The following is a 15,448-nucleotide window of genomic DNA, read 5'->3' on the forward strand; positions in this document are numbered from 1 at the left end:
AAAAGATTTTTTTTAAACTGTTGACTGACGTCTGAAGACACCAATGGCAAATGAAGCATGACAACCATGTGTCAAAAATCTGGGGTTCAAACTCTAGACCCTACCCATTTTATTTTGGAAGTAAGGCATGATGAGGTATGCTGATGTACATCAGAAGGTGCTCCTCTGTATTGATTTTTACCTATCATGGATTTCATCAATAATACAAAAAATAAAATAAATAATGTTAAGAGCAAGGCAACACTTTTTATTTTTATTTAAAAAGGCCTTGATGGCAGGAATATAGTGTAAAAATCATTGGAAAAACTAAAAGGCATCGATACATATTAGAATATACACTTTTTACATAAATTACATTTATTTATTTATTCTGTCTGTTGAGGTTCTGATTCAGTACTGAGGTCTAATAGTTAATAGGTCCTGGAATCTGGACATTTAGACCACCGTAGTCTAACATGTACATGGGCCATTGCTGAGAGAGAGAGAGAGAGAGAGAGAAGGAAAAATGCTGTTAAGACAAAATACTCTACAAAAACGTGCATTCATCAAGTTTCTGTCACGCTCCCACACAGGGCAAGTCTTCCATTTTCCAAGTCAGATTTTCTTTTTAAATAAAACACCAGAAAACCTACCCCAAATAACTTCTAAATGTATTAATATTTTTGCTTTTTTAAAAAAAATTTTGCTTGAAATAATAATTGCTAATAAATAACTGAGGCCAGTTCCTTAGCTAGAATAGATCCATGAATCTCCCTTGATGTCGGTTCTTATTTTTACATCTTTGATTTTCTACTTCAAGGACATTTTAGCTTCACCCCACTCCCAAAACATTCACCTTTTCATACATATAAAAAACAAAATCAAGAACCATCATACAACAATGGCCAAAGCACATGGAAAGCTGGAGCATGTTAATAGCGCTTCCCTGAGTTTGACAGGCTGGTTTATGAAATAATGCAGCTGGTTATGCGTTGGGGACTTTAGATCCTTCAGATGTGTGTCTGAAACCTGTGAAGTATCTTCACAGGCTGAGAATCCTGCACTCCGTGACATAACCTTGCCACACAGTGCTCCTTGCGTAGTGCTGATGGGAGTAGAAGGGTGTGGGGCACATGCAAGGGAGAAAGATGACTACATAATAACTTGACTCTCCCAGAGGCAGATCCTGGAAAGTGCATCAAGTCTATTGCAGTCGAAAGGGCTGAGGGTGCTCTGCACCTTACAGGATTGAGTCACCAATGTGACAATGCCAACAGAGAGCTCTAGGCGGTTGCAAGGAGGGTCAGGCGTTGGAATGGCTGCTCTCTGTGGCGTGTTCCCCACTCAGGGCAGGACACTAAGTCATTCCTGCCCTGGCCACCACTACCTTCCCCTCAGCAGCATTAGTGTATCACAGAGGAGGCTTCACTGATGGACGCTGGCAGAGGCCAGCCCATGGCAGCCCTGCAGAGCATGCTGGACTGGTGCAGGGGAGATGCCGAGTGGCCTCTCTGCTGACAAGCCAGCTCCTCCCAGAGGCAACAGAGGGACAGAGGCTCAAAAGCGAGCGTTCCCTTTCTTTACCAGACCTGGTGTCGCCATCTAAGTTAGGGGTTTATAGCATTTCTAGGGCTAGTGAAGGAAACAGATGAAGGGTGGTAGGGGAAGAACCCTGAGCTAGACAGAGATGCAGTAAGTTGGTTGACGTTTAGAAGGCTTTACCACAAGTGAGATCTGATTTGTTGAAGATGTGGACTCCATATTGGAAGAGGAGGAAGAGGAAGACGACGATGAGGAGGATATCAAGTTCCCTTCAGAGATCCTCTTCCGCTTTCGTTTGGGAACACTGTTGTCTTTTTCTGAAGGGGAGGATGGGAATGAAATGGGTTATCTGAAGGGCTGATTCTCCAGCTTAGGAATGGAAGCAAACACCACACCCAGTCCCTTTCAAGGCCCTGGCCGTAGGGCATACTGGTTTCACACAAAAGTCATAACGCAAAATAAAAGTCTCTCCAGAGGCTTTTCCCTTGCTTCCACCAGCCAGGGAAAAGAGAACACACCCTTTCCCTCTGCCCACTGGGCCTAGCTTCCTCTTTCTTATATATCCTGCTCAGCCCTGTGATAGGCAGAGACCTGTAACCTTTTCCAGGCTGCTGCCTCACCTTGTCATGGTCAGACTTGAGTTCTAATGCCCTAAGAAGTATCCTGTGAATAGAGAAGTCATTTAGGTCACTGTGCCCCTCTGATCCATTGCCTTCCTGCTGAGAGATTGCCAACCTGGCAGCTAACGAGTGCCGGTCGCATTGGTGACTTAAGTGAAATGGAGCCGCGTCCAGTAGGACTTGGATTGCGAGCACAGACTCCTCTCAAGCACAGTACATGATTTCATCTTTGCAGAGTAAAAAACAGTACTAGGGCTCAGATTTTCAAAGCCATCTTGAGGGATTTATTCAGCAACAGCCATTAAAATTAATGTGAAGGGCATTCAAATCCCCTAGGCCACTGAAAATCTTAGTCAAACTACAGCCTCTGTTTCCCTTTCACAAACAGCCTCAGGAAAACTGCAGAAGCGAAGCCAACCCTGCGAGATTTCCTTCCTGGATAGACCCCAGACTTTGTCTCAGGCCCCAGCTGGATGACGAGATGGAGAGGATTAAGATGACAAACATCAACCTAACTAGCCTGCTCTATTTTCTTTTGAGCCCCGCAGTCTGGCCTCCTGTGTATTTTGTGCCGCAATCTGTATGTTTTGCTTTGCAGTTTGCTCCACTGGAAGGAGAGCTTTAGCACAGAGCTTACCTGTTTGTTTGGCCTCAGTGCATATTTCAGCAAACGGTCTGTGTGAGAAACAAGGTGGAGATTAGCAATTGTGAACGGTTAGGGCACAGATGTTCTTTATCCCTTGCATATCTAACCATCTCCTAGTGGGGTTTCCTCTGTCTTGCGTGTGTTTGGAGGCAGAGCAGACCTTTGAGATTGTACTAGAGCATGGGACGGTCTCCTCTGGCAGCCTGCCCATCTAGGGCAGAGCACACAGCAGACCGAGTCCTCTGTGTTATTAGCCTTAGGAAAAGAAAGAGCTTAGTACTCTACACATCCAACTTGAAACCACTCCAGAACCAGAGACAGTCAGAAAAGTCTGAGGTCTCAGAGTCCAAGGTGTGGCATGCCTCCCAAGCACCACAGAGACAAAGCAAAGTTCACTGCAAGAATGTTGGGTTTGAAGGGTTCAAGAAAAGAAATTAGCAGGTAAGAATATAGACACATATTAGAAACAGGCTCCAAAATTCCTCCAGGATACATATTTCATGTAGACCAGTGGTGCTCAACCTATGGTACGTTTAGCACAGATTGTACATCAAATGGTTGATCAGAATGAGAATCCACTCTAACGACTCTGAGTAAAATTGCAACATTGGCATACTGAGTTCTTTTGAGTTTTAGATATATGGTAGGGCTGCAAATCTGAGACAATATCAGCTGATTCTAAATGGACCAGCCCAACGCATTTTCAGTGCCTCAGACAATCTTTAGCTACGAGAACATGAACAAAATATAACCCTCATCTTCTTGCTGTGACCCAAGACTTCTTGATGCCAACTGGCAGGGGCACAGGGATCCCCTATGTTCACCCAAAGGGGACATATAACATCTCTAATGAAATCCTGGGTTACACTGGTCATCATAATCATTGAGAGATGTATGTATGGGAAATATGTAAGGAGTTATATACAGTAGATACTAAAAATTAGTTTGTCTAGGTTTGTGAGTTAAGGTAGGTCACCAAAGGGTGGTCCACATACTCCAGGCAAGCAGGGGGGGAAAAGAGACGTGTATCTCACTCTGGCTGGTCATATGCAAATTGAGTATTGTATGGTTCACAATGGATGCCCATTTACTACCTGGGCAAAATGCTAATCAATAGGTAGAGGAGACTGGAGGCAAAAACAAAACCAGCAGGAGTTATCCTGTTCTGGAGTACGACAATGAACTTTTGAAACTATCTGGGGTGCAGCTGAACCCCAGGAATTCCTTCAGTCTGTCTGGATAACCCACCAGCGTGCTTGGTCTTCCGAAATGGGATCTCAGCCAGACTGGTTGAAAACACTGGGAAAAAGACTTGAGACAAGCTGTCTTCTAAAAGATAGTGGAATACCTTGATAGGTAAGCCAAGGCTCTAGAAAGCAGGTTATAATTTTGTTTTATACATAACCACATCTCCCATAGTCTCACTCTCTATCATTTGAATCTCTGTTCTTTAATCATCAACTTATTCTGGTTTTCACTTTCTGTAGAACTAAGCACAGTGTGTTAAGTAGAGGGTGATCCTGCGCTGACTCTTACAAGCTGGTGTGTGCTCTTCCTTTGGGAGTGGCGAATCAGAGTTCTGTGAGAGTTTAGAGGAACAGGGCTGAACACTCCAGAGGGATGCTCAGAGGACTCAGCGGTTGGCGTGTGCCTATTGCTAACCTGTACAGAGAGGGCAAGGCCTGTGTTGCCAGAAGCTGGTGGTTTCAGGGAGCTGATCCCAGGCAGGCACAGACACCACTTCCTCACACTAGGGGCAGGTGGTGGTGAGAGGCCTCACAACCCTGAATACCCCTCAGAAGCATCCTTCTAGCTCAGTGCAGAGAGGCCATATCACCGTAACAAAGCTTTTCGTTAACAAAGTGTTCTTTATACATTACAATAGTCTCATTGCTCAGGGGCAGCAACCCCAGGTTACTTTTCAGTTGAAAGTTCCTTAGCAAGGTGATCAACTGCCTAATGAAATCAGCAGCAGTACATTCATTGGGCCAGATCATCAGTTCGTGTTAATTGGCATCGCTCCCCTGACGTTTAGCCAGTTGTTTGCTAGAGAGAAGGACACGCTGCCTTATCTTGTTTCCTAAGAATATGAATTGGACCCCAACCTTTCCTAGCCTGACAGGATTCCTCACATAGCTGAAAGACACCCCCCTCCCCGGCCCTGAGAATTCTTACAAATGTAAACCAGAAGATACTATGGACCAGATCCTCAGCCAGTGTAAACTGGTGCAGCTCCATTGCAACCCATGGAACTATGCCAATTTACACCAGATGGGGATTCTGGCCGTACATGTTTAGAAAAGACCCCGGAAGTAGAGGAGCTATTGAGACTTACTGGAGTTGGTTTATAATCACTATCCGAATGTGCTCTCGTGCTTTCAGGATCTTCTCCAGCCGGTGGATGTCATAGGTGTTGGGATTTCTAAAAGGGATATCATCTGGCAGACCAGTAACTTCAACAGCATCAGGACTATCCCTGATCAATTTGTATGGCACCAAGACTGGCCGGTTCAATCCCAAAGCCTCTCCTGCAACAGCACAATAGAGGCCAATGTGATAAGTGAACATTAAGTGGAGGCCTTTGAACCCTGAGGTAGTATTTCAACACCAAAATTATACATTTTCACTGTACTCAATGCAATTTTCCTAGACATTTCATATTTTGCTTAATAAACTGTTTTCAAAGTGTAAGTACCAAACCACTTACTGAAGAGAATGGATTTGCTATTCAAGGAAGGAAAAGATCCCCTAGTTGAATTTTAAAAGCTTTCCAATGTCTAGTATTGGCAGAATTCAATTTTTATTTTTTATAATTTGATGCATAATAAAAATGTTTGTTTTTAAGCATTTTAAGATTTGTATTGATTTACATGCTCACTTTGAAATTATGGTGGGTATCAGACAACAATTCTTTAATGACAGTAAATACTGAGATTCAAAAGGTTAAAGCTTTATAACCATTAAAACACAAATTATCAATATTACATGTCAAAATATACAAAATAAAGATCCTTCAATCAAACCTGAATAAGTTCTCAAGAAGCCTTTTTCTTACTTTGCCTATCTGTACATTTTTATTACTATTGATGGAAATATTTTTTCTTGTGTGTGTGATGAAATCAATGTTTATTGATAAAAATCAAATCTTTGCAAGCATAGCGATGGCTCAGCTCTTTCCCTAGAAGTCAGGAATTCACACAAGGAAAATACACCCCAGGGCCTTTTTCAGGGCTCATTGTCCAAGCCAATCAGTTGCTGGTTCAAGAGTCAGAGGCACATTACAATGGTAGTGCCTAGAGTTTTGGAAGTCAAGAAGATTGGCTTCACTATGGGATTTCAACATTACTAGGATATTGCTTTAAATGAGCTCTTGGATAAGTCATACTTCTGAATATCTGCACTCAAACTTCTTGCAAGGAGAGAAAAAACATTTCTCGGCTCTGTCAGATTAAGTTACAAACCCCCTTTTAGAGTAGCAGCCATGTTAGTCTGTATTCGCAAAGAGAAAAGGAGTACTTGTGGAACCTTAGAGACTAACACATTTATTTGAGGATAAGCTTTGATGCATCCAGTGAAGTGAGCTGTAGCTCACGAAAGCTTATGCTCAAATAAATTGGTTAGTCTCTAAGGTGCCACAAGTCCTCCTTTTCTTTTTGTGAAACCCCCTTTTCTTTTCACTAGCCCAGCCCTAGTAAGGGATACTAATTCCTTACGAGATGATGAAATTGCTTCATGTCTGTCTGTCCTGTTTATTGTCAGTTTCCGTGGTCCCTGTTAAGCAATCTTGCTATTAGGCATAGTTGGGGGCTATTATGCAATACATGTAATCGAGCATTCACATACACATCCCATATCTGTATCTGTAGGTATCACCTAAATACTCACGGTCATAACATAACCTGATACACCAGGGAAGCCCACACCCTCAAAGAGTGTGGGTAAGGTGTTCTGCTCCTGATCAAGTTATGTGAAAAGTGACAGCCCACGGTTGCAATATATGCCACCTCATCAGCATTTACCGATAATCCCTATGATATCTCCTCCATCTCCAGAGATATGAAGCAGTCAGAGAGGAGCGCTGGCTATGCTTTGACGATGCAAGCGCTGCAGGTTGAAGTTTTGTTTTCTTTTCATGGAGATCATCTTTACCAACCGTTCCAAGTCCCACCTGACATTCGCTGTTGGGTAAGGCCTGTTCAGGGAATGCACTGCTCATTTTCTAGCTCCTGTATTGAAGGGACTCAGTTACACCGGCTTAGACCCAAGATCCATCCAGTACCGTGTTTTGTCCTGGATGCGTCAGAGGAAGGTGTAACACACCAGAGTGGACAGCTATGGAATAACCTGGTAATCTGGGGCTACGCACCATTTTGTGGCTGGAACTGGGTAATACAAACCAAAACCGGACTTTGGACACTCTGGCCCTGATTCTGATCCCACATACAACAGTGGTACACCAGCATATTCCCACCGCCTCTTGTGGAGTTACTCCTGGATTGACACTTTATGCAGCTGAGAGGAGAGTCAAGCCCTCGGTCTCTTGGTCTAATTCATCCAATAAGCATACTACACAAATGGACGAGGAGCAACAACTATACAGCACAGGTCCTGGAAATTGGGATATTACTGCACCCTCTGGCTTGAAGCAGCTTCCATTATATACGGGGTTTATTGTTTGGTTCAGTGGCTCCTAGCACCCCGACGATCGAAATAGTTCCAGCACCCCTGCTATACAGTGGAACAGTACTTCTTTAGCAAACAAGTGTTGGTTTTACGTCTGGAACTTATCCAGCAACAGCCAGACTGTGTGCATGAGAGAGAGAGAGGGAGGGGGGGAGGGAGCAGAATGGGGGATCACCCACAGCTATTGCAATGAGAGAAGAGTCCCCCTTGCATTCTCTTTTTCACAAGAGGCTGGAGCATTTGTAATAGGAACCTCTATGCTCCCTCTCCCTCCCATGACTCAGTAAGGATCACATTTTTTTTTCTGTGCAGCTGTTGTTCAATAGCTGGCTCTTCCTGCTGGAAACCAACAAACTGACTCAGTAACATAATATTTTCCTCTGCAGGGAACATCTGCCACAGGTTCTTTATTCCTTGCCTGGATTAGAACAGCTTCTGAGCTTGATGTTGAGCAGTTTGCAGAGTGGCAGATGAAGCACTCTGCCTTCATACCATTGGCCAAGCTACAGTTCCCCATCCGGCCAACGACCTGTACAGCTTGGTCACTTGGGTGCGTAACCGTTCCAGTCAGGAACTCGACACCTAAAGCAGATGCGGTCATTAGCTCTGCTGGCTGAGACCATCTGTGGCTCCTGCAGATTGATAGCTACCCCGGAGCACGGCCCATTGCAACGTGGCTTTTCCAAGCTGCTTTATGCCCGCATCAGTTACAGCAATACTTGTTGTTTCATGCATAAGGAATAAATAGAATGCGATGAAAGTATTATTATAATTACTCCTAATAGCCTCAACATGTATTCAGTCCAGGATGTGGTTAACAGACAGAGGGGAAGCAATTATCAGAAGTGTCTAAGAGGTTTAGGATCACAAGCCCCACTGAAAGTCAAGTCACTTCTACATATTTACAGAAGATAAACAGTCTGAAAGCCAGGGAACGTGTTAACCCAGGCCATGGTTATTTCCAAGTACAACTCTAAGACTCTGTACGGAAATACAGGACTCTTCTTCTGCCCTACACACAGGTGTTAACATCCTGCCTTCATAGTCAGGGTAATTACAGCTGAGTCATGCACACAGGTGGATCCAATCAGCATCAACTAGGATACAAAAGGGGATAAGGGGTGTCAAACTACAAACTCCATTTGGACTGTAAGGCTGCCCTGTGCCTTCTCTAACTTCAAGGGGTAGTGATGGGGCTAACAATGGAGGGTCGTTAAACCTTGATGATGTCCTATTCAAATGGAAGCACTCTTGGACAAAGAGCTGACTACCACCCAGGGCAAACCAGTTTTTCAAGTCTTGGCTCCAGAGGGGTGGTGATCAAGCAAGGGATCCCCTGAGAGGGGCATGAGGGGCAACAGCAGGTGACAAGAGAGTCACATGGGAAAGGAGACAGGAAGTTATAAAAGGAGCAGGTCTGCTAAGTCCAAGGCAGCAACTTTCTCTCACAGACCGGAATAGGAAAAGAAGCATGCGGTAGAGGAGCATAGTCCAGGATTTGCTGAATTGGAATTAATTTGCAAACTGGACACCACTACATTAGGCTTGAATAAAGACTGGGAGTGGATGTGTCATGACACAAAGTAAAACTATTTCCCCATGTTTATCCCCCCCGACCCCCGCACTGTTCCTCACATGTTCTTGTCACTGCTGGAAATGGCCCACCTTGATTATCACTACAAAAGGTTGTTGTTTTTTCTCTCCTGCTGGTACTATCTCACCTTACCTGATCACTCTGGTTACAGTGCGTATGGTAACACCCATTGTTTCATGTTCTCTGTGTATATAAAATCTCCCCCCTGTATTTTCCACTGCATGCATCCGATGAAGTGAGCTGTAGCTCACGAAAGCTTATGTTCAAATACATTTGTTAGTCTCTAAGGTGCCACAAGTCCTCCTTTTCTTTTTGTGGATACAGACTAACACGGCTGCTACTCTGAAACTAGTCCAGGAGAGGTGACTGACCAAATCCCAAAGAACACTGAAGAGTGGTGAGGAAACTCAGGCATGGAATTTCAGATCTGTATATCTTAGATCTGTATATCTCTTGTCACAGTGATTGTTTTTTCAGTAAGCCCTTTGCCAAGCCCGTGCCTGTTTGCTTCAACTATTGTGTGTCCCTGGAGGGGTAAACAATCAACCAGAATGCTCACAAGAGTGGAGATCTAAGAAAGGGTATGCCTAAGCTACAGGAGGCTCACAGAGGTGGGGGGGTCAGCACTTGTCCTGGGGGTCACAGCTAGGTCACAGGGTCCCTCATCCAGGAGGAGTACTTGTGGCACCTTAGAGACTAACCAATTTATTAGAGCATAAGCTTCTGATGAAGTGAGCTGTAGCTCACGAAAGCTTATGCTCTAATAAATTGGTTAGTCTCTAAGGTGCCACAAGTCCTCCTTTTCTTCATCCAGGAGGGATATCAGACAGAGTCTGTCCCTAAGGAGCATGCCAGAGAGGTAGGAACCAGAGTTTGTGTCTGAAGCTTATCCAGTGACCAAGGGCTGCTCAAAAACACATGGGCCCAAACACAGCAGCTTGGTAAGTGCCCACCAGGGGGAGCATGATCAGGGCTGTGACACGCGTCCTCCTGACATTTTAAATTAAACACTCCAACTACATGGGCTGTTTGACTGCTGTGAGACACATTGCTCTATCAAACTTGAAGGCCCTTTTGGCCCTCTCGTATGGATCTGAAGATTTCTTCTCTGAACAGCCGGATTGAATTTTTGTTTACATTGAACTTCAAAACCAAATTGGAAGGGAGGAGCCAAGGTATTCCCAATGTAAACCCAAAACACTGGATAATTCTGGCTTTCCTGATCTGTAGGGCTGGAAGAGCACCAAAAGGGGGAAGTGTGTTTCAGGCAATTAACCCTTGCCCTTTCTGCTGCTTGGCACTCGCACTTTCTTGGCATTGCTGCTATTTTTGTTTCTCTTTCAGGGGGGTGGAAGGGAGGCAGGGATAGTCTGCTCCAGAGCAGAAGGTGGAAACAGCATTTTTGTTGCTGGCAAACAGGCTACTGGACTGAGAGTTTTCAAGCTATCAGAGCAGACAGACAGAGTAGATCTATTTGCTTGATCACAGCACGGTAGTTGAGAAATCACCATAGTGCGATTCTGTAAATCTCTGCACTCTGATAGGCGAAAAAGTTGATCCCCCCACAATACAGCGTTCAGGGACTTGCATGGTGTTTGAGAAATAACTGTACAGTGGTTATGCAAATCAGACATCCAGAACCACAATGGGGGAACAACTATTCACAGCTATGTACCAGTAACTGTATTACATCCCTGCTCTGAGACAATTACACTGCTGAATGTTGTAGGGGAAGCTGCAGGGTTTGGGGGTTTTTTTTTTCCTACTGCACGTTTGCAAGGAATTGAGGTGGAAGTACATGGATAACGGGACACACAGACAGCCTGCAAACCGTATTTTCAAATACCACCTTCCTTCAGCTCCATGGCCTACTTCTTTGCCACTGTTCCAAGCATGTTTTCCCAAAACGTGCCTTGTGTCTGGAGTTTGGACACATCGTGATTGAGCCTTGCTGTGCAGCAAAGAGCAGGCAAAGGTGGGGTCCATGTCATGCTCCTAGGAGTTAGGAGGCAGGTACATTTGCTGAGCACACCACTCTTTATTCAAACTTGTCACATCTTAAAAATGCATCAGTGGCTGATGTAAGACTAAAGAAGTTCTATGGCCCGGAGAAGTTTCTCTCCCCCCTTAAAGACGGAGATGTAGACAAGAAGGTCACAGTCCCAGCTGTCAGTCACTGGTGAGACGAGGAATGTCTCTAGAGAGGAGCTGAAACATGGGGCAGTGAGAAGAAACCTGTGCCCCAGCAAGCTGCCATGTGCTCGGTCCATAAATAGAGCACTTCAGCCTCATTAATTTTAACCAGAGCTGCTCTCAGTAAGAAACTGCAAGGAGGCAACTCACCGTATTTTTCATTGAAAAGCTCTTTCACTTGCTCTCGGAGAATCACCTTTTCGCCAAGTCTGTTTGCATCGTCCTCGTCTGTAAAGAGAGCATACAGGGATCAAATAGCCCACTTAGTTCCCCCCGCCAGCATAATCAACAACAAAGAAAGGTACAGAGAACATGTAATCTAACTGCCACATCCAAAATGTAACAGATTTCAAACTGCACTGTTCCTTGCCTTACACCTTGTGTTATCTTTTATACCTGTGCAGTGGGTATAAAATGCTGTCAAATCTGTATTTGCCACACACTTACATGAACAATAGCATTTTACGTCCACTATGCAAGGCTGTAAATGACAACACAGTAAGCAAAGCAATGGAGATGCAGGCCCACAGAGTCCCAAGTACTCCCAGAAGTGATATAAAAGAGTGAGAGCACTTTGATAACCAGGCTTCTAAGTACAGGGTTGTTTTATAAATACGTCATACAATCACACTGGCCTTTCTAGCCTTTTTAAATTATCATCATGCCAAACTTCATTTTTCTTTATTCTTTCATTTTATTGACAGTCACTTATTTAGACTTTTTGCTGCTATTCAGCATCCTTAGGGAGGTTCAAAGAAACACAGTTGCATCCAGAACATGATCTCTGCAATGCTTTCCCAGCCCTGAGACTTACAGATCCTGGTGATAAATCAACAGTCTTTTCCATTCTTCTCTATAATTCAAACCGTGAATAGTTTCAAACACACTCTCTTCCCCCACCCCCACAAAATCAGAAGATAGTTCTTGCAGCTCTAAAACCCAGAACAACCACCGGGGCTGGGTATCTGTCAAGATTACATGGTCATTTACTTCAGCTGCATAATTGCTGGCTACCTAGTGGAAAGCACAGTCCAGTATTCCTAATAGAGAGTCATCCTCTTGAAATTAACTTCGCTGTCTGTCCACAGTTAAATTACTCCTGGAAGGCACTTGCTGACTTGACAAGTACAGAACTTGAGGGGAGGGCAGTTGGGGGTCACAAGTCTGGATGAATGTGGATCAGTGGAACATACATTTCCACACATACAAAGCCTGCTTGTGTATGAACCATCCTTTCTGATTCAGAGTAGGATACGGTGATCTGGGCATGTGATAGGTCCAAGTGGTCCAGGGAGCTGAAGTAGGAAGGGGGCTCATTTCAAAAACAATAAGAGACACTCTAACACAGAAGTGGCCACAGGGCCATCTTTATATCCCCTCTCCCCGAGTCCCGTTGTTCTGGTTGAGGTAAGATTTAATGCACATTTTAGCATCATTACTGGATTGTCAAATATGTTTTTGGTTATGGTACTTTACACTAGGCTGTGTTTGTCTAGAGTTGATAAGTTGGGACAGGGTCGTCCAGCGGTATCCAAAGAGAAACAGTACATTTGCAAATAGGACTAGAATACACTCTGGGCTGACCCCGAGGTATAGGAGCAGCCCAACGGCCTGCTGTTACAAAGAGTGGGCGGAGTTAGCTCAACCCTTCATTTCCCTGGACCACAGAAATGGGAAGCTCGTTTAAAGTACTCCTCTCAGGCAGTCCTTTCTGGCTAATCCAGCTCAATGTGGGGCTGCAGGGAAGGGAACAATATCAGAGGACCCTGTTCCCTGTTATCTCCCACCATTAACAGCTTTTTTAAACAGACAGACTCTTCCTTATTAGCAATTAAGATTGGGAATTGGCCTTAAAATTTAAGCAAGGAGAGTCAGCTTCCAGTTAGAGTCTGAAAGATTTAATACTCTGGGTAGGAAATAAATACAGCATTGAAAGGAAAGCATATTGTGTACTGCACATGTACATTGGCAGGTTACATCCAGGACATATTCATCTGACGACACAGCCGTGGTGCACAGATATTGACAGTTTGTTTGATCACTACTGTTTGTTTAACTTCAGCAGCAATTTGCTCGCAGCCTCAATTCAGGAAAGCATTTCAGCACATGTTGAAGTGATTTGTTGAATCAGGGCCTGAGCTGCTTTAGCATCATCTTCAGAGCCCTGGGTTTTGTTCTTGTAGAACTATTGTCCAGTGTGCTTGGCTTTCTAACAGTTTGTTTGCCGACCACCTCAGAGTTGCTGTCTTCAATACTGCCAATACCAGACATTCAAAAATCCTGAGTTAGGCCCCCAAAAGGCAGGAGATTCATTTAACCACCATGAGATTTTATTTTATTTTATTTGGTTCTTTTTCTGTGTCTTGGGTTTCTGCACCTCTAGGATGCACTTCAGGTCACATTTCCAAGGTTCTCTCTAAAATCAGGAGGGTTAGAAATGTACTTTTTAAATGAAAGCTGAGATTCTCATGCCGCCAGGAGTTGGGGCTTTAAGCAAAACAGAAAGAAGTGTGAGATTCGCAAGAGAATCATAAGAGGTAGCAATACAGCATCCTCATTCCTGACTACCTCATGCACATAACCTAAAGCGTCAGGGCATAGCCTCATAAAAGCTTCTCTGAGCTGGTGAGATTGGAAGACAATAGCTCTGTATGCCACACACTGAACTCAGAAAGCAAGAGTTCATTTTAAAAGAAGCCTGACGCTAAGTAGCAGCTCGTATTTAGCGACCACAATGAAGACATCTGAAAGGAACATGCCAAAAATTGGCCACAAGGAACTGATTTCAAGAAAGAAAATAAGAATTTCTCTTTTGCTCTCCAAGTACAGTAGGCATGTGTTTTAGCCAGGGCTGTAGTGGGCTCATCAACTGTAACACCTGCACATCCCTTTCTACTCCCTCTGTGACTTTCCTGTTATTTATGCTGTTTCCTGGGCATACGGATGTATAGATGGTAGCAGACAAAGAAAGAAATATCAAAATCAAGTGGTTTTTTGTTGCTGTCTATCTTTACAGCATTTTGATTTCTCTGGGATTTAAAATGCTGAAGGTTTTGCCCTTTCACTAATACTCCAAGTGACTATCAAAGGAAAAAAATCTGAACTTGTTATCTATCCTGGGGCGGCTTTGGAATGGTGTGAGGCTCCTAAGTTGGTACCAGGTGACTCAAACTAGACTACCACAAGTTGGTGAAATTCAAAACTGAGCATGCACAACAGAGAAGCCAGAGAGGAAGTATAGAAGAATGCAGGGCTTTCACTAAACTGTGCTTTCTTCTTACAACACAGAGTCACCGGTACTGGGCTTGGAAGCAATCACTTCTGCATTCAGGTCTGCAGATGGCTCTAACCAGACATTTTTCAGGGCACAATGTTCATTCTCTAGGTGTAACTGGGCAGGAGAGAACATGATTTGGCTTTTTACATATTTGATATTGTAATATAATTGACTCAAGAAAACCACTAGCAACACACTCTGATGTACTGATCCTGTACAGCAAAGCATTGTTATACAAACCTTCATGGCACAGCGCTGTCCTATCATTCTTAATGGACTTTTAAAAAATAAAGCAAATAAAGATGGTGGCCAAAATATTTCGTTCCTCGAGTGGGTGCCTAAGGTTAGGATTCCAAATCTGCAGGCAGGCACTGAAATAAAGAGGTTATCCAGCTTCATGATGCTTTGTTGATTTGGCCCATGTGCAGACACGGAGAGTCTAATTCCCCAGGGGAGAGTTTTAGTTTAGCTGACTGGATAGAGTAGCTCAGGGGAGGGTAATGTAATACGTGAGGGAGCCTTTCACCTCCACTTGACTTGAATTCAACCCAGGTCAGCAGTGAGTACCGCCGAATGGTTGTTTGCTGCCCTACATAAAGTGAGTTGATCAGTTCTGGTCCAGTTCCTGGTGTGCAAATGTCTATGTTATTTACAAATGAAACCTCCACAATGAGTATCCTGCTTGGTAGGCACAACAGAGGACTGAACCGGGGAGGGAGAATGAACTTCCTCTCACACGCCTACAGGTGGTCCCTTCTGGTCGGGGCGGAGGGAGAAGCTTGTCCTGCTGCTTTTTAATCTGTCTGTGGAGAAACAGGTCTTTCCGTGAAGTGGTGTTAATCTAGCACCTTATTCCTGCACTAAATGCACCCAAAAAAGGAAGGGAAAAAAGTCGAGAACACAAAGAATACCTA

General features: G+C 44.1%; 1 protein-coding gene across 12 annotated transcripts in view; it reads right to left on the reverse strand.

The window, feature by feature from the left end:
• Nucleotides 1-226: 226 nt before the first annotated feature.
• Nucleotides 227-15,448, reverse strand: part of GTF2IRD1 (GTF2I repeat domain containing 1) — a 173,265-nt gene continuing 158,043 nt past the window's right edge. For 11 of the 12 annotated variants that reach the window (XM_073315874.1, XM_073315870.1, XM_073315869.1 and 8 more), the window contains 5 exons: nt 11,408-11,485; nt 5,123-5,315; nt 2,779-2,816; nt 1,702-1,838; nt 227-472 (listed from right to left, as the gene is read on the reverse strand). In XM_073315874.1, the coding sequence (XP_073171975.1) occupies nt 404-472; nt 1,702-1,838; nt 2,779-2,816; nt 5,123-5,315; nt 11,408-11,485 (515 nt within the window). In that variant the 3' untranslated portion in view covers nt 227-403. Of the gene's footprint in view, nt 473-1,701; nt 1,839-2,778; nt 2,817-5,122; nt 5,316-11,407; nt 11,486-15,448 lie in introns of those variants that run through there. The other variant, XR_012155462.1, reaches the window with a different exon arrangement.

The sequence above is a fragment of the Lepidochelys kempii genome, chromosome 17, assembly GCF_965140265.1.
Source record: "Lepidochelys kempii isolate rLepKem1 chromosome 17, rLepKem1.hap2, whole genome shotgun sequence".
Taxonomy (NCBI): Eukaryota; Metazoa; Chordata; order Testudines; family Cheloniidae; genus Lepidochelys; species Lepidochelys kempii.